Here is a 26,389-nt window from a genome sequence, read left to right on the forward strand (position 1 = left end):
ATCCACTCTTCTATTCGCTCTCGCTTACATGCATCCTCTTGCTGGTCTCTGCTGCCGACTTCGGAGATCGGCTCACTCTTCCTCTGGAATTTTCCAAGACTCTGCGTTAACAGTGGGATCGGCGATGAGGAGCCCATATAAATCTCCAACACATAGAAACATGGAACAGCCGAGACTCGAACCGCGCGCATGAGCTGGGTGCACAACTCAAATTACATCGCTAGAACACTATAGAGGTGGTAAGCACCGAGGCATTGTTTATAGCCGAAATAATGGTTGCGAAATACAATGAATACCGGGAAATATTGCCATGTCACTCGCAATTTTCCCTCTAAGCTGCGCACTTGCGCAATTGTGCAGTGCTGACACTGTCTCTGCGCACAAAAACTCCGGAGTGATGACCTTTTTTTAGTTGTTAACGCACTGTTATCCAAGGGACCGCGCAGTAACTTGGTGAGTGAGTGCAGACTCGTGAAAAAGTAAAGGGAACATTGGTCTCACACCAAATTGTGCCACTGCGATAGAGTTAGAAAATGTTGCTCAATTCATCAATACAGTTCAAGCATGCCAGCTGAGAGCATGTGTCTGATGCAGGTTTATAGCCTATAGAGCTGTATGTCGAACTATATGTAGAACTCTATATATATCGCTGGATTGGTGCCACACGAAAAACGAAATAATTACAACGGCAGTCCACACAATAACTCTATTTTCACAGGTTTTGGCAATTTCACATATTGCTCACGTCGCTTCCGATGGTCATACATGTTGTATATTCGCTAACTTCCGGCAAGGACAAGAAAAGCAATGATAAGGAAAGGTATAATATAGTGTTCTAACTAATCATAAATCGATTTGCGCCGTTGGTTCTTAACCTTTAACCTGTCAAGCCTTTCCGCTAATCTGCAAGTCTTCAGGAAACCCCAAAGTTTCACTGAGTGCAAAGACAAACATCTATCACATTACACCTGTAACTACAGACAGCTAATTGTATTTTCTTGGCAAGGAGCGAAAACCCTACCCATAGAGCTCTGAAGGTCAAAGTGCAGAAATTCAGTCAACGGGTAGACGGTGGGAATAACTGGTAGCCCTTCGCATTGATCATCACCCAAGAACTAGGCCTAGGTCTTGGTCTCAAAAAGGTAGGTGAGCCCTGACCTATAGTTTCCAGGTGGATTGATAAAGATATCTTGTGCTTGATAAGTGGGGGACTTACGCATTTACATTAATGCAGAGTAATCTTAAGACTACAATTTCACCACCTTACAGTCTCAAATCCAAAATGAAACAGTTATGAACAAATTCTCCTTGAAGACAGCTTTCACATCACACCTTCCTTGCTTGAATAATTTTTTAGGGTTTTGAACAATCCGCAGTCTATAAATTATGTAACGCTTCACCGATTTCAGACCATTCGTCCAATTCCTCTCAATTTAACCTTTAACCATACGCCGCACGACATATAATACCACTTGGGAATATAGGCTATAGCTATAGCATCAGACTAGCTACTCAAAAAACAACCAAGTGCCGAATCTCAGCGATAATCCAACAATCCAACATCTGTTTAAAGCATTTTAACTATTAGATTGATAAGACCTGAATGTTACGGTGTTGAAATTATAGTAGAAAATTGCCATTTTTCAAAACAACGTAACTTTTGACCCCGGATTTCAGTTTTATTTGAACGAAGTTTATTGTGTTCGAAATTAGATCATCTGTGCATGCAGCAAACTTCAAAAGATTTGAAACTGTGGTGGAACCCACTTTGGTAGTCCAAGTTTGGAATGGCCTCACAGAGTCAAGTCCTGGTGCAAGCCAAGTCGAGTGCGAGACTGCGAGTCATAGTCTTGATACTCGAGTCTGCGAGTTCAAGTCATCAGCATGTGTACCTTTCATTATCGAGTTCAGTCAGGTTCATTTCACTTCTGTGAATTTCTTGCGTGGTATCGAGGCCTCATTTTTCTCACTGTTAACATGTCTATTCAAACAGATAAAAGACAATTTCTAGGCCAATTTTCAAGTATCGGTAATGGTACACGAGGCTTGAATCAAGTGATACGACCTGATCGAGTCATGAGAAATGGCACGAGTACAAATCGAGTCAGCACACAAATTTACCCAAGTCGAGTCCAGCCGAGTCATTTTCCATTCTTAAGGAAATAACTCGAGTCAACTCGAGTGACCGAAAATTGGCGACTTTAGTCGGACTCGACTCATTGCAACCCTGATTTAAAACATCACAAGGTGATAATGCCAATTATCACAAAATTTGCAACCGCAAACGAAAAAATGCACGAGACTATATTTACAATATTGAAGGAGGATTATGAATTTTCATCAATAAATAGAAAAAATAATAAATTTTTCATTTTCAGGGAAAATTTCAAACTAGTAAGCAGTTCTAAAGCGAGCTCAACTAGTTCTTCAAGTTCCTCAAATAACGGTGGGTCACCAGTTGAGTTATATTTTTTGTATTAGCCATCTTGCTAGAACAGTGGTTCTTAGCCTGGGGGGTGAGCCCCTTGGGGGCGTGAAAGCATCAGAAGGGGGGCGCGATCAAGTGGTCAACTGAAAAATTTTTCGCGCTCTGCGCGATTTACCTCCTATTCACGCGTGTTTCTCTCTAATCGAATTTCATATTTTTAAATTCTCTCATCACAGTCATAACCTCTTCCATATGCCATCAAACTAGCTGTTAGGGTTGCTAGCATTCCGATTGGATTTTGTGATATGACGATAAGGGGGGCGCGAAAATTTTCACTATCATAAAGGGGGACGTGTCTAAAAAAAGGTTGAGAACCACTGTGCTAGAATCTCGACAAGCTAATAAGCCGTACGGTTTGACCTATATTTAGTTGGTGCAAAGGCATAGGCCTATATGAATCTATTCACCTTATATGTTCGCGGTATAACGATTTAACGCAATTACATTTTAAATTAACACAATACTTGTCAATTCCGTTCAGAAAATAATCTAATGGCAGAAGCGCCCGGCAATCCATCAACCGCGAATCATAGCATGAACGAAAAAACTAGACTTTTACGGTCATCATACCCTCGCATAAACGTGTACTTCATATGCATAATCCTGCGTTTACTGATAGAAGTTACGATGATGATTATACAACTTTCGCTTTACGGATTGTTCGTTTCGGAGATATTTGAATGCCAGGAATGGCCCTGTCCCAACACAGTTATCTGTTTTGTTTCACGACCAAGTGAAAAATCAATCTTTCTTAATATTATGTTTACGTCTAACATAATTAGTCTATTTTTAAATGCTCTGGAGGTAATTGTTATCGAACGTTCGCGATCAACGATAATTCGAGCGATCAAGGAAAAATCTCAGCAAAGTGTGAAGAAAAATTCAAAGCATGCTATGAAACGCACTGCGTGCAGACGGAGGTTCATACACAGCAATTATAGCATCGGCACTTCGTCTCAATCCAGCGAGGCGAGTGTTATATCCGATAAACGGATCGAACCAAATCGAAAGCGCAGGTTCCCACGGAAAATGGTGACGATGGTCCCTTCTTCACATCAGACAGAAAATCCCCGGCGTGCATGCTCACCAATATCATCTGAAGAAGCGACGGATAATTCGCCCTGTCGGAGTGACGTGGCCTCGTGCGGTGGCCAAGACCAACAAACAATATTCCAAGCAGATTCTCCGTAAGAGTTGTGTATCAGCGACGGCGATTGACGTTGAACTTATCGGTGACTTTTCGTCTTGACGACTTTTTGTGTAATTATTCCCCATTGTATCGTAAAAATGAAGTAGTTTTTACTTATGATATCCAAATTATGCAGTATTTAAGTATTTGCTGCGATCCGGGACATCAGATAGTAAGAAGTTGAATTTTGAATTCCTATCATCAGCTATAATAAGTCATTTGTTAGTTGCACCGTCACAATCACAAACAAGCAGTAAATGTAACATTACCATTGTTTGAAAATTATTTTTGTGGCATTAAAGTATATCTAGGGATGGTGCGAATCCCTGAAAGGTTCAGGATCGTGTGTAGGCCTACGCGAGCCTTCTTGAAATGTTCTATGCGAACGCGAACGTGAACACGAATGTATGACGTCTCGTGACGTCATATTGGTAATTCGCTAACCCTACATCTAAGTGAAGAAATGTATTATTGCACTGTACAGTAGCCTACACCATACCTATAGCGATATTATGTCACAATGCTGAAGCACATGCATGTTGACTCTTTTAAACGTCGTCAAATATATCAACTATATACACATACTCTAAATCCGATAAGATCAATATATTCCGTCACACAATCATTCTGATGAGGTTTTGCAAGGGAATATAAGCTCACCTGCTCACGCCTTAACGGTCTTGGCTAGACCAGACAGTGTATTCGGCGTCTAACTATTGTAGGGGCTCTCGACCAGTGGGCAACAGGATCACTTTGAGGTGGCCCACAGAGCTATTTGGATAATTGTAGCATTAGTGAAAGTTTAGCTATATTTGTTATGTTATTCACTCAAAAATACTGATATATACATATTGTCGAATTATAAGCCTACATAGGCTACGTAAAGCTTTTCGTCCGACTCTTATGAGCTCGAACGGGGCCCAAAATTATTTCGTTGGTCGTTTGTTGGAGATTTATTCAACCTGAATATTTACGTCACCCTTCGCGCGACTTCATGTCAGTAGAGATATAAAGTTAAATATGATTACTTATTAAGAGAAAATGCGCATATCGGCGCCGACGATTACCACGCATTGAACGAACAGGACTATGTCTCTAAGACAGTGGCTCCCAGCCTTTTTCGACTCACCGCCCCCGTTTCAAGCTCCCCACCGATCATCGCCCCCCAAATACTGGGAACCAAATAAGGGGCATACAAACTGTAATGACCGGCGAGTTGGCTAAAAAAAGTCATTTCTCCGACTTCACTTCAATATCGCCGTTTTAACGCGCCATCGCCTCCTTTGTTATTTTCGCCTCTTCGTCGTTTTCGCCCTCTATCGTCCCTTCGTTAGTTTCGCTCCCCTAGACCGCCATATCGCCCTCTGGGGGGCGATATCGCCCACGTTGACAACCACTGCTCTAAGAGAAGAGCTTGACCACAGAATATTTTCAGACCAGAAAATGGGCCACGGCCAAAAAAATGGTTAAGAGCACCTGTCCTGGACTATTGCTGCATTGATATTGAGCAAATGGAAAAACGGGTTTCTATACGATATTACCCCATAATCAAGTTATACAGTAGCTAACACCACAATCGCGCAGATTTATGGATTTTAAGATACAATACAAATATCGAATCAAGACTGATCGCGTACGCCTTTTTTTTACATTAGACAACGATGATGTAGGCCTATATTATTTATATCAATTTCATTCACTGAGTAAGCATAATTCGCTGGCTATCTACCCACATGTAGTGTATTTCGTACTTGTTGTCGTGTGATTGTGGGCCAAGCTCGCATCACACAGTCATTAAATAGTCACAAACGGAAAGCGGAATATCTCGAGCAAACTATGTAACAAAACAAGTAAAGTTTGTGGAATCGGCAGGTGCATGCTGGTTTACTGTTGGAATTTTACTATGCGCTGTCATCCCCATGGAGAGAGTGTTCCGAAGTTGAAATGCAAAGAATTTAACCCAAATATGTTATTGAAGTGAAGAATTGTAATATATGACTAAAGGTTCTTCGTGCATAACCTACCAACACCAGGATTACCATATTTTGGAATCGGGGAAGGAGGACACTTTTTCAATTATTTACAAACTTAGAATCCCGGAGGAAAATATTGAAAAAATAGTAAATTTTCTCCACTTCTTGGTCGGCTGACCAAAAAAAGGTCAACTTCCTTGCTCAGTGCCCACATTACTATTTTTCTTTCACATTATCCCGAAATAACCGCCGGTGCGTTACTTCAGTGCCGATTTACTGTATCTCAGTCGAATTTGCCCCATATTTAATAAAAATTCTCAAAAAAAGAGGACATTTAGGCGTCCTCGGAGGACATTTTCAAAAACCTGAAAAAGGAGGGCGTATGGTCTGGTCACCCTAACTAACAACAAGGTTCGTTTGTGAACGCGAATCTCTAAATGTCTGAGGTTCACTAACTGAACGCGAACGTGAAGCTCATTAGCTCACGTTCTCACCATCCCTAATAATAACCGTCATATGTTGATATCTGATGAAAAACTCAGAATCTACTCCGTTCTAAATGCGGCTTGAGATTCTTATTCAAACACCAGTCCAACACACAGCAGAGTATTTTACAGCGTACCTGCTCAAACAGCGAGCGACGTCTCGAACTTTCTTAAAACTTGTGCCACGAGGTAAGCACACTGGCCAGATATTCTACGCTGCATTGTGACGACACAACAACACAACACAATAAATATTACCAATGATATATATATCATTGATATTTCCTAACACTTGAAACACTAGTATAGCAGACATCATTTACGACAGTATAGCAATGTCTCAAGCAATATAAAATTATCATTTTCAACAATATCTTGGTGATTTTATGCTATCATTTTATAAGTTGGCCTACAGGATTTATAAAGCTAGCGGAGTCTGAATGAAGACTTTCTGCATCACACGGTAGCTCGTATCTGAGAAAAACAGAAGCATGCAGTACATTATGTGTTGCATAATGGGCCGCAATGTTTTTATGCTTCTTGCGTCAATAAAGTGTTTATATACAATAATGAAACATCACCATGTTGAGATCTTCGTGATTAAGGCTATATGGAAGGATCATGTATCCGACCACTTTTCATTCAGCGTGCATACCTCTTCTTTACATCATCTAGGCCCAGACTGTTTGCGCCCAAGTCGTTTGGACACCTTCCTATCTTTTCATTGTATCACAACAATCTTGTGGAGTTTTTGAAAGGATAACTCAACTCAATATCGAAAATAAAGACTCTCTCTCTCCCTCTCCCTCTCTCTCTCTCTTTCGTCAAGGATAACTCAACTCAACTAGCCAGCCTTCAGGATTACCGGATCACGACCTAACATCGACCTCGTCCTCTGCCACTTCATTTTGTCGCTTGCGTCTTATATTCTCTGCATTACTTTTCATTCAGTGTGCATCAGAGTTGGATCAATTGTAATTTGTAATTGAGCCGAAGGTAATTAATTACATTTTTGCATGTAATTGTAATTGTAATTGTAATTAAAGCATTTCTATTTTATATAATTGTAATTGTAATTGTAATTTGATCAAAATTTTGCTCAATTACAATCTCAATTAGATTTTCATCGAAACCTGACAATCACAACATACAATAATCATTTAATCAATCATTTATTCGTCGCACCAGTCAAAATCCGATACGAACCAGGATGACGACGAGGGCGGGCCTTAAGGATTTAGTAAACAGTCACCAAATGTAATAGTTAGCCTATTTACATCGGTGTTCTATGCGTGCTGCGTTGTAACTAGATAATTCAGTCACGCTAAACTGTTTCTCATACTTCAGTATAGCAACAGAAAACGGTGTGAATTACAATATAGGCAAAAACAGTGTTTCTCAAACTGTGGACGTGCCCCTTGGGCGGCGTGAAAGCATCTGAACGGGGCGCGACGCTCCAGTGAACTGAAATCTTTTCTGCGCTTGGCCCGATTCACCTCCGTTTTATATGGTTATTGCTCGGTGTTTGGTCTAAATTTTGTATTGGAGAATTCTCTCATCAACAGTCATAACTAGGGCAAGTTTTTGTCGCAGTTAAATCCGTGGAAAGATGCATTTATTTTTGACAAAAGTTGCAGTAAAAAGTTGCATTTACATTTTCACAAAAGTTGCACTAAAAGACCACATTTTGCTCGGTTGACTAAAAAAAAGCTAGGTCAACTTTCCGGCTCAGCTCCCGAAATACCCGTAAGAGCGTTCCTTCAGTGCTGATTTACGCTATTTCAGTCGAATTTGGCCGTCTATTTCGTCAAAATCGAAAAGACTTTCATGAAAAATCGAAAATGCTGCAAAAAGTTCCATGTCAGTCAGTCAGTATGCTTTTATTCATCTCACCAACAAACACATGTAAATTGGTATGGATTGGGAGACGACGGGGGACCGGTAGGTCTTAGATTCAGTCGCCACCCAGCGGAGTTATAAATGAGTAAATATGGCAAGATCAATACTAACGATTATGACAGTTAACCAATGGACATAAAAATAAACAAAAGATAAAAGTCATGGAAAATCAGCAGTAAGCATCCAAGCACAGTACTGGTACACAATGCACAGTGTGCACAGCAAAAATATGCAGCAAAGCAAGAACAATGAAGACTAACCAAGTGGAACCGTATTACATCACAGTCAATGCAAATCATGGACCATGACAGTATTTTTCAACAACAACAATAACGACAACAGAGGAAGGTGTAGCAAATGGAACAGTATTACATCACAGTCATTACAAATTATACCTATTTCAGTATTTTTCAACAAGAAAATTGCGGTATTTGATCTTGAACTGGTTGAACTGCATCGATCTATATTCTTCTGGAAGGTTATTCCAGACCTTGGCACGCTTGAAGTTGAAACTGTTTTGTGACAATTTCTTAGAAACTTGAGGTAATGTTATTTTACCTTGAGAGCTAGATCTAGTGCCATATGAGTGAACCGAAGAAAATGTAAGGAAATAGTTCTTGAAAAATTTCCTATTAGAGTTTTTTTGAAAACAAATGGACAAAAGTTGCAAAAAGTTTCACTATAAGATTCCTTCAAACAGCTTAAAACAGCATTCTACATATCTTCTGAGTATTCAGGAAGCTGTCGGAAGCTGTAAAAAAAAAGTTGCACAAGTTGCAAAAACTTGCCCTAGTCATAACCTTCCATACCATCAAACTAAATGTAAGGATTGCTAACTCCATGGTTTCATTGCGTGCTATGACGATAAGGGGGGCACGAAATATTCACTGTCATGGAGTGGGCGTGTCTAAAAAAGTTAGAGAACTAGTGGGCTAAACTAGATCTTAATATTTCAAAAATGGATGAACAACAAATAAATTCTTCTGAAACCTGTGCTGAACCATTTCCTACACCACGGTCAAAGTTTTTTTTTTAAATCTCTGACCACTACCGAGGCTTGTTGCAACAATAGCAAAAAAATTCAAGTTTCCAACCAAGGCTTCATCAAACTTGATCACGCATTTGTAGAGATGTTATCCCAATCTTACCTCCAATCTTGGCCTAATTTACTGGGGCCAGAAACTTTTCACACCCTAATGTTCATCAAATGCAATCTAACAGTTTCGGAGCAAGTGAAAATGTAAATGCGAACCAAATATTGTAATTCTTAGTTATCAGGAGGTTTTTTTGCTTTTGCATTTATTTTAATTTTACGCACATTATCGGTATCATCCTTGTCGCTGATGCCTTACCAATTGCATTTCATTATATCCTGACTCAGCTCTGAGTAGCCTAATCGTTTGATTACATTTCATTGACTGTCCTGTAGCCTATTCGCTGTTTGTCGCTCAAACCTTTGGTTCTTAACAGTCGCTTGAAACATTTTTCTGTGCTTGTAGTTTTCCGTACTCATGATTAGGAATAGTTCGAATACGTTGGAGCTTTTTTAATTAAAGGGAATTCTACATACCAGGAAGGAAACATGAATAGTTTGAGATTGTTGCTAATTACGTCGCTACGGTTGTCACAGAACACCTCTTTACCGAATAAAATACCTGTTTAAAAGTAATTGTAATTATAATTGTAATTTATTACATGTTCAACAGTAATTGTAATTGTAATTATAATTTTATATTTTTAGCATTGAGTAATTGTAATTGTAATGTAATTGAAACATGCGAGGAAGTAATTGTAATTGTAATTGTAATTGAATTAAAATATTGTCCAACTCTGGTGTGCATTCCTCTTCTTTACTTCACCTAGGCTAAGGTAGGTGTCTGATCTTAAAGGCTACTTCAGGAGTTTTTGACACCTTCCTATCTTTTTCAATGTATCGCAGTCTTGTGATGTTTTGAAATGATGAAAATATTATTAAAACCATGGAAAACTGGTTGATTGATTAACTCAACTGCTAATATGTCAAATTCCTCGTACCACTGGCTGGTGCTCAAGGGTATATCGTAGTTACCTAGCAACCGTCTTGGTGAGTGAACACGGTGCTGTTTCTCTAACTGCTCTTTTCGTCTTCGCAATAAGCAACTTGGATAAGTATTGGGTAGTAGTTATTCTGTTGGAAAATAATGTCGGAAGCAGATCCTACCGATGAACCGGTTCCCAAGACACGCAGTAGACGGATATTCATTAATCACGTGGACACGTATTCTGGTTTAAACATAGGCAAGGTGAGGAAACGCTATCATCTATTGCAACTTATTACGGATTGTTTTGTTATTAAGTTAGCAGGATTAGTAGTCTTATGTATTATGATTGGATGCAATGATAGCAAACTGGAATAAAAGTTTAAATTAAGAAAGCAGACACGACTAATACACCGCTACCTAGTCAATAGTCATAGCTATATATACCGTAGATATCTTTGATTCGTCCTTCGGTAGGCTCTGTTGAATTTTTATGTTGAATTGTGTTGATTTATTTCCATCATTGTTTGGGACAAGAAAACAAGTTGAAGAGCGATTACACTTCTAAATATGAATGCAGGCAATCTATATCTAGTCAAAGAAAGAAATTTTTTGAAAAATCTGTCCATGCTTCTGTCGTCTTCAGACATTTTTGGCTGACAAATGCTTAAGGTTAGGCCAGACGGGAATCATTGGTTGTTTTCGTCAATAAGTTGCGCGTGACAGAAGGGTTTCTTCCATAGAATAATTAAGGAATTAAATGGAAAGTTGCGCGTGACGTTTGCCACCAATTCCACTCTGGGGGTTAGGGTTGTTACAGACAGCTTCGAATTAGGATATGTTTAGTTTGGGTCAGGATTAGGGTTAGCTAGGATTGGAAGTAGATTTAGTGTCAAGTTAGATTAGGTTAGGATAATGCTACTTATGTTATGGCTAGTGTTAGCTTGGGTTGGGAAAAACGGCCTTACAATCATCGCACATTAGTCTCCAAAACTCCCAACTCCAGAGTTACCATAACCATTGGTCAGCCAAAAATGTACTGGTAGCACCAAAGAATCGCCAAAATCTGCATCAAGATTCTATTGACACGCGTGGTAAGCACCCATGCTTAAAATAACACAGCAGAAATATTTTGTGTAGATAACTGGCTACTGCAATTCTTCATCGATCCATTTTACAATCCTTAAATGTTTCCGTGCATATTGATCGTTGCAGGAAGGTCGGTGACCTCTTGATATCTGTTGGTAAAAGCGACTACTGCAGACTTGTACGAACTAACACTCTAGTTAGTTAATGCTCAACTAACTAAGGTTTTTTGGGGAGTTCTAGTTATAGTTGTGAATAAATGTTGAAAAGAGAGTAGCCTACCGGTAGTTTTAGTTGAGGATTTTGAAAATAATTTAGTTGTGAAACAACTAGAAACACGTGTCGTAGTTTGGCTTGAATCGTGGTGCCCGTGTTCTGTTGTGTGATGTTCTGGCAGCCATTGCTAGCTCAGAGTCATCACTGCTAACAGTGTCGTAGCCATAGGGGCGGGTTTTGGGGTCAGAACCCTTCCATTTCCAACTCAAAACCCCGTCCTTTTGAAATGCCGATTATATCTCCAATTCTCTTCTGACATTTGCAATTTAGTAATTCATATTATCAGTTTTTAGTTAGTGATGTTTTAGTTAATTAGTTGCAGATTTCGAAAGGTAGTAGGTTCCAGTTGCAAATTTTGAAAAATGAGTAGTTCAAGTACAAGTCTGAATTACTGGCATAGCCTATCCGTTTCGGTAATGATGTTGAAATTATTTGTTTAGTACCTGTCGCAATGCATCGTTGGAGCCTCTCAGGAGGACATGGAAGAGGAAGAAGATGGTGACGGAGGCTCTGTCCACTCAGCCGGGGAAGCCGTTTCTCATAAAGAGGGGTCCTATCGTATTGTCGGAACATTGAAAGATCCCAATTCCAAGCCGCCTGATTTTCTAACTCAAGTCATAAATGTGAGCGATGCATGTTTACTGGAAAATAGTTTAAGGACAGAAGTCTCTCAAAAGTGATAAACTTTTAAAACTTTGGCAAACCCAAATGCGAACTCGATTACGTATACCGACAAGCATAGGCGCCGACTTTCATTTTCACATGGGGTAGCCAGATAAAAAAGCAAGGGGTTTGAATAACAAGGGAGGGGTTGGAATAAAAAGGCGGGGGTTTGAAATTGTTTCATATTTTTCAAGGTAACATCAATTTATTATTGTTAAGTACATGCGTAAATGCCCGTAATACATGGATAGGACAAGGTTCATCGTGTTGACGAAGGTAATGAATTTTCACCAGCGAGTCGGGCGGTTAATTAGCGACTCCATGATCTCGCTTCAATATCAACAATTCACTATTGAATACGCAACCTCGGTGACTACGAACTTTCACAAATTAGTATGATTGAAGTCTGCTGTGGAATCTGTTCTGTAATGGCACCGATTTCAGGTGATTCAGGCCTGTAGTAGATTACTCGGCCGTAACAAACATCTTCTGTTTTAGTATTAGCGCTAATCAATTAGCCTACGTCCGTTCGAGTCTGTTCGTGGCCAATTGCACAGATTCAAAGTTATTCAATTTCACGCTCTCAATCTTAAGCCAGTATGACATAATGATCGCATAAGTAGAGATAGCAGGCGAATCATGCGAGGCCTGTAGCTGCGCCGCCCTGTAACTCGGCGCCTAACGCCTATGCTGGCAAGTCTCTGATTTCTGTCATAATGACTGCAAATTGACATTACCATGAAACTTTCCCATCTTTCAGTTCTTCCACATTCATATATGAAGCAACTGAGATTTACGCACAACGGATTTATCATCAGCAATTGTGCATATGAGCTCTCTCCAAAACTCTATGGTCGAGACCAGAAATACCTTTTGCTGTTCATCACAAAGATTTGACGATTTCCCAGCCTTGGCGTTTCAGTAATTTTGTTCTGTGTGCCAGTGTAATCACTTGATTTTTCTACAGATGCGATTAAGTAGTCAGTTTTTAGGACTTGTTACGTGAGTGCAAATAAAAGTAAATTTGCAAATTATTTCTCAATCAAAAGTAGAAGTACAGTAGCCATCTCCAAGTCATGCCAAAACGACTTACTCGTCCTCAGTAATCTTTGCAGTCTTCAGTGGCAGTTTCCTTACTTAATACGACAAATTATTTGAAATAAATATATTATTTAAAATAATGGGAAAACCCACTCGCTTGAGTCGTTCAATAAAATGCTTTCACGAAATAATGGTAAGACGTTGAGACGTGTGCAGATAAATGCATAGTTAAATTATTCGTTAGAATTAGATCAAAATTATGTGTCACATGCCGGAATGCATGCTACTGCCTGGGCCGGACCTAACTGGCTGGTGATCCTGCGGCTTGTTGACCTTGTCAAGACCATTGGAAAACTAGTTTTGGTATTATTCAAAATTACTGTATTGTATCATTTCACCGTCAATGTCCACATTTATCGAGCGCAAGTTATCGTTTTTCAGTTCACCACAAGAGAAGAACTTCTTGAGCAAATGCTGGAGTGCGACACCATCCTATACAACATCACCGAAGACGCGGAAGTAATCGACGAAGCCGTCTGGTCCGTGTCTTCGTTACACACAGAGATCGAACATTTCGACGGCCCGAAAACCTTCATATTGCTCTCGACGGTGATGACGTGGGCAAAAAGTAAACCTTTGGATCCTGTAAGTCTGTGGATGTCGTCGGTAGCTTTAGCTTTTAGACACATGGAAGTGGCTCAAGTGTAGGCCTATTGTTCACCGATTTTCTTGTACACAGTCTACGATTTATAAGTAAAATAAACTTGAAGCGTTAGTCATCATAATCAACATTCACGTTGTAGGGGTGTGCAAAATTGACTATGGTACCTTATTGATTCGATTTATATCATAAATTAGGCTTTCAGTCCAGTTGGGTGTTTGAGTACTGGTATTGCTCGTTGTGAAGTCAAATATGAACCCCTTTTGCAATAAACTGATTCTGATAATGATAAAACCAATCAATACAATTAACAGGCTACTCAATTATGAGTACAGTATGGTATCTCGTGTTGCGGTTGAAGATTGTTACCTACATCAAAATTTTAGGGCAGACATAATAAAGTTAGCTGATCCGGAAGAATGCTAATCATGTGATTAAAAACTGTTAATCAGGACCCATTTTAGGCGGAGATAATAACGTTGGCTGATCCGGAAGAATGCTAATCGTGTGATCAAATACTGCTAATCGCGACGCATGAAGTTGGAGAAGGTTACGCGCGATGGTTAGTCGAGGTGTCCCGAGTTTTCAATCGAGTGGCGTTATCTGTTTCATCATAATGCAAAAACGCGTTATAGGCTGTTAGTTGTCGATTTGTTGAATGAAGCTATAGAGATCCCACAATTTCCATAATTATACAGCAGCCTGCTGATGACAATACTGCCACTGTATTAGGTAGAAATATCATCATCGCGAAATGAAAGTCGTGTCCAATTCGTACGGTACAGCTAAGAAACAGATATCGCTCTGCAATTGCGGGTAGGCTTACATAATTCGTTGATCGTTTAGTGAAGCCATTACCTAGGAGACAATCGGCACGGTCATTATCGGAAATAATTCGGCGTAGGAATAGTACGCAGTGTACGCAGTTTCTATAGATAACTAGTAATCTATAGTTGTTCCGGTTTGATAAATCATGAGATTTAACATTATGCGCTGCAATCAACCGGTTTCCTTAATCCTGGGTTGATAAATCTGAGGAACGCGCAAATCGACTTTATTGCTAATCCAACTTTATTATCTCCGCCCTTAAATGTTTGTCCACAGCAAAATCGAAAATCTCTAGGTCTCGTAACATTGAATAATCGTACTTATGCATCTAAGATATCAGATCAATCAATGGTGTGTGGCTATAAGCCTTCTCATCATGTCAGTTTCCATTGCTGTGTATTTAGGATAAAAGAATTTTGTTCCGTGCGTAACCTTATTTCTAACTTGAAAATCACGTTCCTGACTGTTAGATCGCTCGATGTATCTAAAATACTTGAGTTGTCGGCGTAGTTGAGTTGCCTCATAAAACCAGTTTCCGAATCATGCAGGACGACCCAGAAATTCCGTTCACGGAAGACGATTACCGCCGTAGAAAAGCTCATCCCAATTTCAAGGAGCACATAAGCGCCGAAAAGATGGTGATCAAGTTCGGAAAAACAGTGAGTAACCGCACCCTTGCATTGAAATCGATCCTACCGGTATCGCATTGCAGCCATGAACCGCTAACTTGTCCGCAATCTTTGCAATGTTCTTGCAGAATTATATCTGATATTCCTCGCATATTCAAATACTTGTCACAAGCAATCATAACCGGTCAGGTCTGTAATGGCTTGCGCCAAATGTAGGACAGCGAAACTGTGAACCATGCTGACTGTGACTCATAATTGCTCTCTGCCCTGTCAGCATGATGAAGGTCTAGATTTCGTGATTCACTAATATGTAAATATAGGCTAAATGCACATCAAGTTTACTATGAAATACATAGCCATTTATGCCGGTATATCTTTGGCATCTTACGACGTAGTAAAAAGTGTTGGCTGATTAAAATTTCCGTTGATTGTATTTTTTAGAACAAGCAAAAGTTCTCGACATACGTCATCGCCTCTGGTCTCCCATACGGAATGGGTGAAAATATTTTCCACTTCCTTTTCAAGGTATTGTCTGCGGTATTATTCGGTTGAGTTTCAATCATTTGCAAGGCTATTTATTACATTACAGACAGCATGGCTCGGAGATGCGCCTGCGTTGCAATGTTTCGGAACTGGTACCAATATCGTTCCGACGATACACATTAAGGATTTGGCATGGTATGAAATTCAAAATCACTGTTGGTTTAAGATCAATTAGTTTAAAATCAACTTGAAAATAGAAGATTTCGTGTAATACTTTTTGCTCTAGAAATGTGTAACCACTGGACAATGTTGCAAAAGAAATTGTCATTTTACGTTTTCTGATAGGAACAGAATTTATTCTTTGACCTGTCTTCCATTCAGCGTTATTCAAAACGTGTGTGATGGACATCCTAAGACTCGCTATTTGGTTGCCGTTGACGACTCGCAAAATTCACTCGAAGAAATTGTCAGGGTAAGTGACTTAAGAATATGCAAACTTTCTATTAAGTGTGATTCTTTCAAAATGTCTATTTGGACGAAACATGCAAATCACTTTTGTTACGTTGCTTACTCTGGTCTACAAATTTTCAACTTTTTTTGTCAGGTTTGGGTTTTGACAACTGATTTAGGCTAATTTTGGGGCGCTGAATCCGAAAATGGCCTCAGATTTTCTCCACCGCATCACGTTTTTGAGATATGAAATATCTCTAATTTGAAAAGAAAATCAATTTTTGACCTCCCTCTGTTTCAGAACAACAAATTCTGATGCAATAAACAATGTTTTATCTGCAATAATTCAGCTTTAATTAGCAAAAAAGTAGTCACATTGTTAATTTGTAAAATTATTCATTTGATGCTGTGAAAACATTCAATGATGGTGCAATTACTGCTGATAAACTGCATGGTAATTTGAGAGCTCAATAGGTCCATTTATATTGTCAATTTTCATGAAACATTTATGCCTGATTTTCCACTACGACCAATTTAACGTTCTTTTAAATCTATTTTGAATTTGAGAAAGTTTCTGTTCAGTCTCGTGGAATTCTTGTTTTGTAAAATTAAAGTGTGAATTTCCGTGAATATGTTCATTGAATATTCCTAGCAATAGTACTCAGTATCTTGATACATCCCTAGCCTACGCTTTAATGCAATATCGCAGCTCTTTCTCTGCGTTTGCACTTGGTAATTCCTTGTGAATGTGATTTTATATTCTTGACAGTGCATCAGCTATTACGTCGGAACTGGCAAAATTCGCAAAATTGCCAAGGAGGATTTTGATTATATGAGACAAGTATGAGTGTGTGGCTGTGATTGAACGCAGTTCACTAACGATGGAATTTTTGCAATCAGATTAGATCTGAAATTGCTGTGTGATGTTTATTGCTACCCAAAGATGTTTGGATTGAACTAACAAATCTCGATCGTTGAGTGTGGATGTCATTTTCAATATGATTTTCAAATTATAATGATTTTGGACAACCACACAAGACACAATGTAGGTTTTTGAGCAATAAATAATCCTTGCTATTGAAAACATTATTTCTATTCATTCAATGCCAATAATGACAACGGCAAACTATTTTTGATGACTCATTGCAATCCGGCAAAACTCTAACTCCATTTGTTCATATCATTCAACGTTCGTTACCAATGATAGAGCATGTTCATTTTATTAGCCTTGAACAAACATTGTGGTCATAGTGTGACTATGTCGCCAACTTGATTGAAATATTCTAATAAAGAATCAATGTGGGCCCTATGGGGGCTCTTTCTCTCTTTTTTTCTTTGTTACTTTTAAGATCCATTTATGATCGCGTCATATTCTGGATTTGAGTCGAACTTCCTTTCCATTTGATGTAGTACCATACTAACGATGTTTCTCGACTTTATGTTGCCGTTTTTGACTTTGTTTTCTGCATCTCATCGTGTTTTCTGCATCTCATCGTTTTCACATATCCACTGAAAGCAAGGCCATCATCTTGTTGTTTCCATAAATGATTTGGTTGTATTTGGTGGAATCAATATCCTGAACTCAAAACTTATTGAAACTCACATAATTCATGTAAAAACTTGTAACAGTAGTCTTTTTGCCTAATTTGTGTCAAGAAAACCTTTAGTAATATGACATTAGCATCCGAATATCTCCCTATCCAAATCCATAATTTCAAATTTCCTGCAGTCAATCTTCAAATTATGGATTTTCAGTTATCCATTCCAATATGATAGGCAAGAATTTGTATTATCTAACGTAGAAGGATTAGAAGTCTGAGTTGATTTACGGACTAGAATCAATCTCCAGTGTTCCGCTTTGATTAAACATGATTTAAATGTGTTGTTCTAACATATTTTAATGACTGTTTCTTTTATTGATTAATACCCAAACGTGATATGATCAGTTTTGCAATGAAACCTTGAACAAATTGGGATTTTTTACAGATTGTTAGTACAAGACTCGGCCCTGGAAAAATTGAGCACATTTCCAAGGAAGATGCTTTGCTGATAAAAGACTTGAAGGTGAATGATTTAACGCGACTCAAAACAATCACATTACTGTACTCTTATTTTTACAGCAAAGCGAATTTGACTCACTTCTCGTTAACTTACGGATGGAAGCGATGTTCGTCAAGGAATCGATGAGCATTCGGTGGGTCGCCGAGACGGGGCTCGTGGAATCAATTGAAAAGATTATCAAGGAATTCAAGAATACACGAGGGCTATTGGTAACAATCAATATTCAATCTGTCTGTAGGATTGCATTTTCCTTGTTTGTGAGCAAAGATATATGTCATTTCCTGTTACCTAATTTTTGAGGTTTTATATCCCTGTGATCTCTATGTTATTGAATAATTTCGCGATATATTGAATATGCGATGTGATGTGTTTCCACTGACTCATCAGTGACAGTGGTATAAGTGCATTCAATTCATTCTAATGCAGAAATGTAATATACCATGAAATATAATAGCTATGTATGCATCATGATATCGTCATCGTGTTACTCGTGGGCTGATATGTGGAGCTTTATATTCACACAATCATGACAACTGCATCATTCCATTTGTTGTTTTATCACTTCAATTATGTCAGAAACATTTATGTTCCTTCATGTTATTTTGCCAGAACTCTTCTCTCAGTCTACTGTTTTGTGTGCCCCAATTACATAACGTATGTTACTTTGCAGCCAATGCGAGCCTGCGTTCTTGGACCTCCGGCTTCCGGCAAGACAGCTCTTGTTGGAAAGATTTGCTCGCATTACAAATTGCATCATATAAAGATAAAGGATGTAATCGATGAGGCTGTTCAGAAGCTTGAACAAAGCGCGGCGAGGCTAGAACAGGTAAGGTACTGGTATTCAACCGGACATTTTAAATGAGATCGCCCAAATCATGCTACATATGTTATGTGATCAATTCTTGAAAATATTGTCTAATTATCTTCATTATAGGTGTATGTGTACTCTGTGTGGTACCAATGCATTTATTCCAAAAGGTCCCTAGTGCCTTTCTCCGGTGGGCTAAATGCACAGGGATCAGTAACAAAATATTTCTACTATTCTGTAGTTCTCAAGTAGGCTTTTACTACGTTACCACCCCAACACTTAGGGCTACCAGTACTACTCACTCACTTGGATATGATTTTAGACCAGTTCCACTTCAAAAAGTTTTTGAACTTACTTATTTATGCAACTAGCCTAATTATTATTTTTTAAATGGTGCAATAATTGCATTGTCATTGCCATTTGAAGTAGTCGCCTTCTAAAGGCATACCACGCCTCGACCAAATATACTTTTTAAAATCTTTTGCTCCAGTACTTTTTTGACCTCTCACCATCTGCAACTACCTGATGTAGTTTTGGCATTTATTGGAAATAGCTGCTTCTATCTGTAATTAAGTAGAAATACAAGACAAGGGTTGAAAGAATATAGTTTTTCGTAATCAAGCAATCATTATTATCATGGATTAGCCTTCCGCTGCTCAGTTCACAGTTGCCTCATCAATACCGTGTTATTCTATTCTTCCATGTTCTACTTCCGGCTGTGTTGTATGTTGTTTAAAGCCACCTTGGTTACTTGACATTAATATAGCTGTGGTCATTTATTTCAATGCAATACCGGTAGTTTACGACAACTTGAGCTTGAGCAACAATACTGGCTACTTCAACTACTTCAGCTAATCGGTCCGTATGTGTTTAGCCTGGTGGTGAAGGAGGAGATGAGGAAGAGGAGGACGACGGAAAAGCGCAAGAAGACGCCGAGCTTCTGGAGGCCGTGAAAGAGAGCAAGGAAAACAACAACGGACGCCTTGAGGACCAATACGTGATCAGATTCTTCCGCGAGAAGCTCCACTCGATGCCGTGCCAAAATCAAGGCTTCGTCTTGGACGGTTTTCCGAAAACCTTCCAGCAAGCAAAGGATCTTTTCGCTGGTATGAGACAGTTATTTCATATTACGAACACTATCACTGGTTACAAAATGATGGCAACAATTGATTCTTGATGATTTTGACATTGTGTGATTGAGACTATTTGTTGAATTGCTGGACTGTGCTAGAAGGCTAAGTGTTTGTTGACAGGGTTGGTTATTTTATGGGTTAAATCGGTGTTTACCAAACTTTTTTTACACAACGCCTTCTGGCCCGCAAATCAGGTATCCACGCCCCGTAACCCAGGGTTGTAACCAAGTCACAAGACTCCGAGTCACAAGTCAATCTTACTTTTATAGTTTTGACTCAAGTCAAGTCGAGTCATTTTCAACTCACCACCGAGTCAAGTCCGAGTCCAAGTCAGCGAGCAGAGGGTCAAATCCGAGTCATGGTATTATGACTCGAGTCCGAGTCCAAGTCATTGTGTTGACTGCTCAGTTTTCAGTTAAAGTCTTGTAAACCCACTTTTTATAACTCTGTTTGGTGATATCGAATGGTTCGCATTTATAATATACTAATTTTCCTCACTTTTAGCAGTTTCTGGTCGTATTTTCAAGTAACAGTACCAATAGACGAAATTCCAATAGTGTGGTGACTTTACTATTCTTCGAAATTACAATAAAATGTGGGTCTTGGCCGTCTGAGTCTCGAGTCATATGACTTGGTGTAAGTCACACGCAATGACTCGAGTCCAAGTCGAGTCAATCTGTCGAGTCATTTCCGTATTTTGAGAAAATGACTCGAGGCAAGTCGAGTCATCTGAAAATCGTGACTCGAGTCGGACTCTAGTCGAGTCATGACTCGAGTCATTACAACCCTGCCGTAACCTCCTACTCACAACAAAAATTTCGGTTCATTGCCCTGTCACTATACACTATCACGCAGACTTTTTGTGTTGATATAATTTATTGGCAGCCCGATAAACGCTATTAACGTTATGACAGATTCACATTTTTGTAACAATTCTATCAGTGATAACAATCGTACATGACGATTTCCCTTCCGAATCATTGTACTTCGTTTTGGTTCGATATGCGCTTAAAACTTCATCGTCCTCGTTTTACACGCGTTTGAATTTCTGTTGAAAACTTGGGCCCGTTTAGTTTCACTGAATAATTAATCTATTCTATTCGTCGTTTGATTGATTGTCTGATTAGTTAAAAAACTCAATGTTGTAATGAACAACTGCAGAGAGCGTTGGAGACGATGTTCAATTGAATACCTCTTCTCTCGACCGCGAACGACAAGAACACATTTTCATAAATCAGACCTTGGTGCATAGAGAGAGCTGTTAATTTACGGACTTTCCCAAACAGTTTCCCATAGAAGCATTGACCAATTGGATTAGAATTAGATTACCTGCATTAAGCCCAAATTAGTTTACCAAGTCTGCAAGGAAGGGGTAGCTCTGTGCGTGATGCTTTGCCTAGGAGACTGTCAGAATGTTTGCCGTCCATTACGGCATTTGTAGCCGATTGGCAGCATGTCCACTGTCATTACCAGTCTTCTAGCGACCGCGAAAATAGCTGTCACGATGTTTCCTAAGCCACAAAATAGTATACAAATCGCGCAATCAATCTTATCTACCAACCATTGGTGAAATGTTCTGGTTTTATTTTAGCTGACGACGAAGAGGAAGGCGACGACAATAAGAATGGTGTTTTCGACGCCTCTATCATGCCGGAGATTGTCATCTCTCTGCAGGCCGACGATGAATTTTTGAAAAATCGAATTATGAACTTGCCCGAAGAAGTTGTGCAGGCATGAACTTTACCTTAAACTGTAATCACTCAGTCGTTGACCCGTTTGCTGTGTTTTAGGGAACTCATAACACGGAGGAAGGATTCATGCGTCGTTTGAATGAATTCCGGTCCATCAACCGCGAGGACGAAACGGTCTTGAATTACTTTGACGAGTTGGAAATTCATCCCGACGAATACAGTAAGCTCATGGACAGGCATAATTGATATTCATAAAATTGACCTTCAATATACTTGTATATTTGTTGGATGGCCGGGGACTTAGCTTCTTACTCAAATATCATCCATCAAGAGGTATCACCACGATAAAGGAAATAAAGCAGACTTGAATTCGAAACCAAATGGCGAATTACAACACAATGATGACAGATTCATGAATAACATATAAACTTACAGCGTTTCTTGTACTTGTACTAATAGATAAGCTTCTTGGAGTTACTTCACATTCTCCGGCATGACATTTGGTGACACGACTGTTGATATGCAATGTTCCTTCCAATTCTCCGTTAGTTCCTGACGATTACCCATGATGAGTGTCAGCCGGAAATATTTCGCGTTTATTTCAGTATGAATATGCTATTCATTGTATATTGAACTTCTACTTCGGTGTAAGCGCAGGTCACTTTGACCACCTCTGGTTCATAGTCAAATAAGGGGTGAATGTAATCAGAGCTGCCGGAAAGTTAAACATTCAATACGTAAACACGAAGCCTCGCAATCATACGACCCCTCGGCCAAATCTAGTTTTTGACTGCTTTTACCGCTTCTGGTTTTTAGCTGTGTCGCAGAACGACGATGTGGAATACAAAGCGGTGATGAGTAAGATCAAGAGTTCTCTGGGCGAGGCGAGAAATTACGGCCCGACGCCAGAAGAGAGAGAAGCGATGGAGCGTGTCGCTGCCGAGGAAAGGCTGCAAAAGCAGGAAGAAGAGAGGTTGGAGCGAGAGAGAAGGGAGGAAGAAGAGGCGGCCTTGATGAAACAGAGGCGCGAAGAATGGGTGAGTTGAGATCGTCGTGTTGTCAGAATCGTAATATTTTTGTTGTTGTTGAAATGATGTATTCCTGTAACGATTCATTTTAATATAGTTTCATCATTAGGGTGAAGTGAAAATTTATAAAATTTTAATTTTAAAAAGTTGCTTGATAGAAAGAGTCAAGTCGAGTCATTTTCAATTCACTACCGAGTCAAGTCAGTGAGTAGAGGCTCGAGACCAAGCCATAAAGTTGTGACTCGAGTCCGAGTCCAAGTCATTATGTTCACTGTTCAGTTTTGAGTTCAATCCAGTTCAACCTACTATATTTTAACTCTGCTCGAGTGATATAGTATGGCTCGAATTCATAATATCGTAATTTTCCTCACTCTTAACAGTTTCTGGCCCTATTTTCCAAGTATTAGGATTGATAGAAAAAATACCAATAATGTGCTGACTTACTGTTCATTGAACTTACAATGAAATGTATGTCTTGGCCGTCCTATGGTCTCAAGTCATGGGACATGGTTCGAGTCATGCACAATGACTCTAGTACAAGTCGAGTCAATACACAAATTGACTGAAGTCGAGACATTTTACGAATTCGACAAAATGACTCGAATGAAGTCGAGTCACCAAAATATCGGGACTCCTGGGTCAGGAGTCATTACAACCCTGCTAGAAAATCTCCTTAAGGCGAACCTGTACTGTTTCATGATCATGTCTCTTCAATTGCGGTGTGATATATGAGTAATGTGCGTAATACGGGTATTTCATTAGATGACCTTTGAACGCCAAGTTCCTATTGTGATGATTCCAATTGTGATCTATCTTGATGGTCAGTCAAATAGCTTCAATTAGAACAAATTTGACTAAATGAGCATTGAACATAATATTGTCTGTTGCTATACACAGTTCAAGTAGCACTGCGTACTTTACCTGGTAACATTGTGAAAGCCATTTCTTTTTTCTTTTTCGTTGAAAAACAGCGTTAATGTCAAGTTTCCTTCCATGTTCACAGCTGAGCAGATTGGAAGAAGTCCGTAAGCAGGAGTTGGAAGTGTTGGAGGAGCAAGCTATACCGTTGAGAAATTATTTGATGAAACACGTAATGCCAACGTTAACGGAAGGCCTGATAGAATGCTGCAAAGTTCGACCGGGCGATCCCGTTGATTATTTGGTAAGGATTCACTTTTTCTTGGAAGCACGGATGTTGCGGACAGAGTTGGGAAACTTGGGAATTGAGCTCGGAAAATATTGGAAATTGGATTACACTTTGGTTTAGGAAGAAATATAACGAAAATCAAGTACAGTTCATATTAAATCAAACCAGAGTTCATCATCATAGGCATGAGAATAGCAAATATCTGTAAACCACGTTCAGCTCGTTTCGCACGATACAGTTTCAGGAAGCCATGTATTAGATTAGTATTAAAATTACATCATAGAAACATTTCGAAAATTAGATGAGAATTGGATTCCCGGAATATCGATCTTATTATTCTAGTTGGAAAACCAGAATTATCCACTTTGGTTGGAGAGAAAAAGGCAGCTGCAACTTATATTGTTTGTACGATACATTGCATATTTGTGCGAATTCGGGTAGGAGTCGAGTGGTTTATGGGAATGGTGTTAAGTACCACGCCAGTATTGCTCAGCGACAAGGATGTTTAGAGGACCACAGACAGAGGTGGTCGAAGTAGTCACCGTCGCTACACAAGTAGAAGTAGAAGTAACGCCGGAATTTCTACTCAAGTAGAAGTAGGAGCGGTGGTTCACAAGTAAGTAAGTAAGTAGGTATTCTGCGCTTGTTTTTGCCTACAAAACTGAAAACTGTCAAGTAGAAGTAGAAGTAGTCTAAAATCATAACTACTTAAAAAGTAGCGCGAGTAGGAAAAATCTACTTCAAGTACTTCAAAAAGTAGAAGTACTTCGTTACTGACCACGTCTGATCACAGAATCCACGAAACTGATATTTTCGCGCTGCCAAGTTTTTATGTATTTCCTCGCTCTTTTTGTTTAAGGTCCCGTGACAAGAACTGACATCGAGTAAATCCTCAATGTTAACTCATCGGCTAATGATACTAGGACGTGTCAAAGCATCGCCGCACATGTTTGCGAGTCCCAACATAGGCGTAATTGTACCCTAATCTAATACACACAGTGTGACTCACACCATACATGCTCTGGGCAATTATTATTATTATTCATTTTTTTCAGGCCGAATTCCTGTTCAAGAATAATCCTCAAGTGGACTGAATCCATTCATAGCTGTTTTTGTACAAAAGATTATATTTTATAAGCGAGTCCGAATAAATATATTTGAGAAAGCCTGCTGCTGTTTTCATGCGGATGAGCAGGAAAACGATTGGCAACGATTAAGCTGAAGCAGTTTGGCAGTTTAGAAGTCGATTTCTTATTTTTATGTTACAAAATTCAGTCATCTGTTCCCGATTCAGTCATTCCCCGTATATTAATATTTTAATCTGTTAAAAACACCACAAGATTGCTATGAAACGATAAGAGGTCGGCAACGAGTCATTTGAACCTATTTGTCATCACGTAAACTCTGGACCAGTGGTTCTCAACCGTTTTCACCTCGCGAACCGGTAAAATTTCAAAAGATATTTGGCGGACCGGTGAATCTTAAAAAATTAAAATCAACCCCAAATGTAATGTATCCAGCCGTTTTTCTGCAAGTATGGTACTAGAGCAGGGGTGGTCGACCTTTTTGCTATTCGATTACTTATAGTGCCTACGGCCGCATTCCAGGACAGAGTCGCAATGAACTAACTAGACACCGTACCCATGTTAAACTGTGCATGTCCATTTCTGGTGAACTCCGGACTAATCTTATTTTTCATATCGTCTTACTATAGTCATCGAAATCGCTACATATTGGTAACGTTATGAATAACAACTGATATCGGTTATGGTCGCGCCAAGTGTGAAACTTTTTTCAGATTCACGAATGAATTTCGTCATTAATATTCGTAGTTTCACTATGAAATATTTATCCTTTCTCAACCAAAGTGATCAGATTCATAGGTAGAGTTGATAGAGGGAGTGTTTTCGAAAATTTAGTGCAAATGGATGCATCTTCGAATGGACCAATTGTTAGTATAGTCACTTTGGGCCGTGCTGTTATTTCTTGACCTCCCGTCAAGATTTTCGATGTAGTGGAAGATAGTGGAATCTCCCAAATGTACCAGAAACAATTTTCTGTCGTGACGAGCGCACGATTCCAGATTGTTATTTCTATATGGGGTGCATCATTTTCCTCCGCTGTTCCCATCTGTACTGTAGGGCTCAGATTGCAACGGGCGCTACGACTACATTCAAATCGAAAATGAAGTCGCATTGAATCTCGCGGACCGCGGAGAAAATTTCAAAATTACTTGACTCGAGTCACTTTGCTAAAATGAGTTGACTTGACTTGACTCGGCGCTTCAGAAATGTGGGTTGACTCGTGACTCGGAGCAAAAGGAAACGATGTCGCTTAATCACCCTATCTTAT

General features: G+C 39.3%; 2 protein-coding genes and 1 long non-coding RNA gene across 4 annotated transcripts in view; all 3 read left to right on the forward strand.

The window, feature by feature from the left end:
• Nucleotides 1-26,389, forward strand: part of LOC145451092 (uncharacterized) — a 262,756-nt gene that overhangs the window by 86,670 nt on the left and 149,697 nt on the right. The window lies entirely within an intron of this gene.
• LOC145450845 (uncharacterized) lies at nucleotides 723-4,166 on the forward strand. The gene is made up of 3 exons (XM_080329352.1): nucleotides 723-820; nucleotides 2,379-2,446; nucleotides 2,970-4,166. Exons 1-3 carry the CDS (start codon nucleotides 756-758, stop codon nucleotides 3,677-3,679), a joined length of 843 nt encoding a protein of 280 aa, XP_080185478.1. The 5' UTR covers nucleotides 723-755; the 3' UTR covers nucleotides 3,680-4,166.
• LOC145450116 (adenylate kinase 7-like) lies at nucleotides 10,123-25,203 on the forward strand. 2 transcript variants are annotated; one of them, XM_080328600.1, is made up of 17 exons: nucleotides 10,123-10,316; nucleotides 11,855-12,037; nucleotides 13,560-13,763; nucleotides 15,156-15,266; nucleotides 15,678-15,761; nucleotides 15,826-15,914; nucleotides 16,101-16,191; nucleotides 16,939-17,010; nucleotides 18,156-18,233; nucleotides 18,290-18,439; nucleotides 18,901-19,056; nucleotides 19,913-20,144; nucleotides 21,763-21,902; nucleotides 21,962-22,082; nucleotides 22,679-22,899; nucleotides 23,894-24,052; nucleotides 25,093-25,203. In XM_080328600.1, the coding sequence occupies exons 1-17, from the start codon at nucleotides 10,215-10,217 to the stop codon at nucleotides 25,129-25,131; spliced, it is 2,232 nt and encodes a 743-aa protein (XP_080184726.1). In that variant the 5' UTR covers nucleotides 10,123-10,214; the 3' UTR covers nucleotides 25,132-25,203. The 2 variants fall into 2 exon arrangements, with proteins under 2 accessions (XP_080184726.1, XP_080184727.1); XM_080328601.1 differs by lacking the exon at nucleotides 16,939-17,010 and having other exon boundaries at nucleotides 10,124-10,316.

This window comes from Botryllus schlosseri, chromosome 11, assembly GCF_051294905.1.
Source record: "Botryllus schlosseri isolate E-star chromosome 11, Bs_hap1, whole genome shotgun sequence".
Taxonomy (NCBI): domain Eukaryota; kingdom Metazoa; phylum Chordata; class Ascidiacea; order Stolidobranchia; family Styelidae; genus Botryllus; species Botryllus schlosseri.

Bases quoted from the DNA above. Each gene is read 5' to 3' on its own strand.
- LOC145450845 (XM_080329352.1), top strand. From the start codon at position 756: ATGGTCATACATGTTGTATATTCGCTAACTTCCGGCAAGGACAAGAAA. The intron at 821-2,378 runs GTATAATATAGT...TTTCATTTTCAG, and splicing joins AAAAGCAATGATAAGGAAAG to GGAAAATTTCAAACTAGTAA. The intron at 2,447-2,969 runs GTGGGTCACCAG...AATTCCGTTCAG, and splicing joins TTCAAGTTCCTCAAATAACG to AAAATAATCTAATGGCAGAA.
- LOC145450116 (XM_080328600.1), top strand. From the start codon at position 10,215: ATGTCGGAAGCAGATCCTACCGATGAACCGGTTCCCAAGACACGCAGT. The intron at 18,234-18,289 runs GTGAATGATTTA...TTATTTTTACAG, and splicing joins TGCTGATAAAAGACTTGAAG to CAAAGCGAATTTGACTCACT. The intron at 22,900-23,893 runs GTGAGTTGAGAT...CCATGTTCACAG, and splicing joins AACAGAGGCGCGAAGAATGG to CTGAGCAGATTGGAAGAAGT.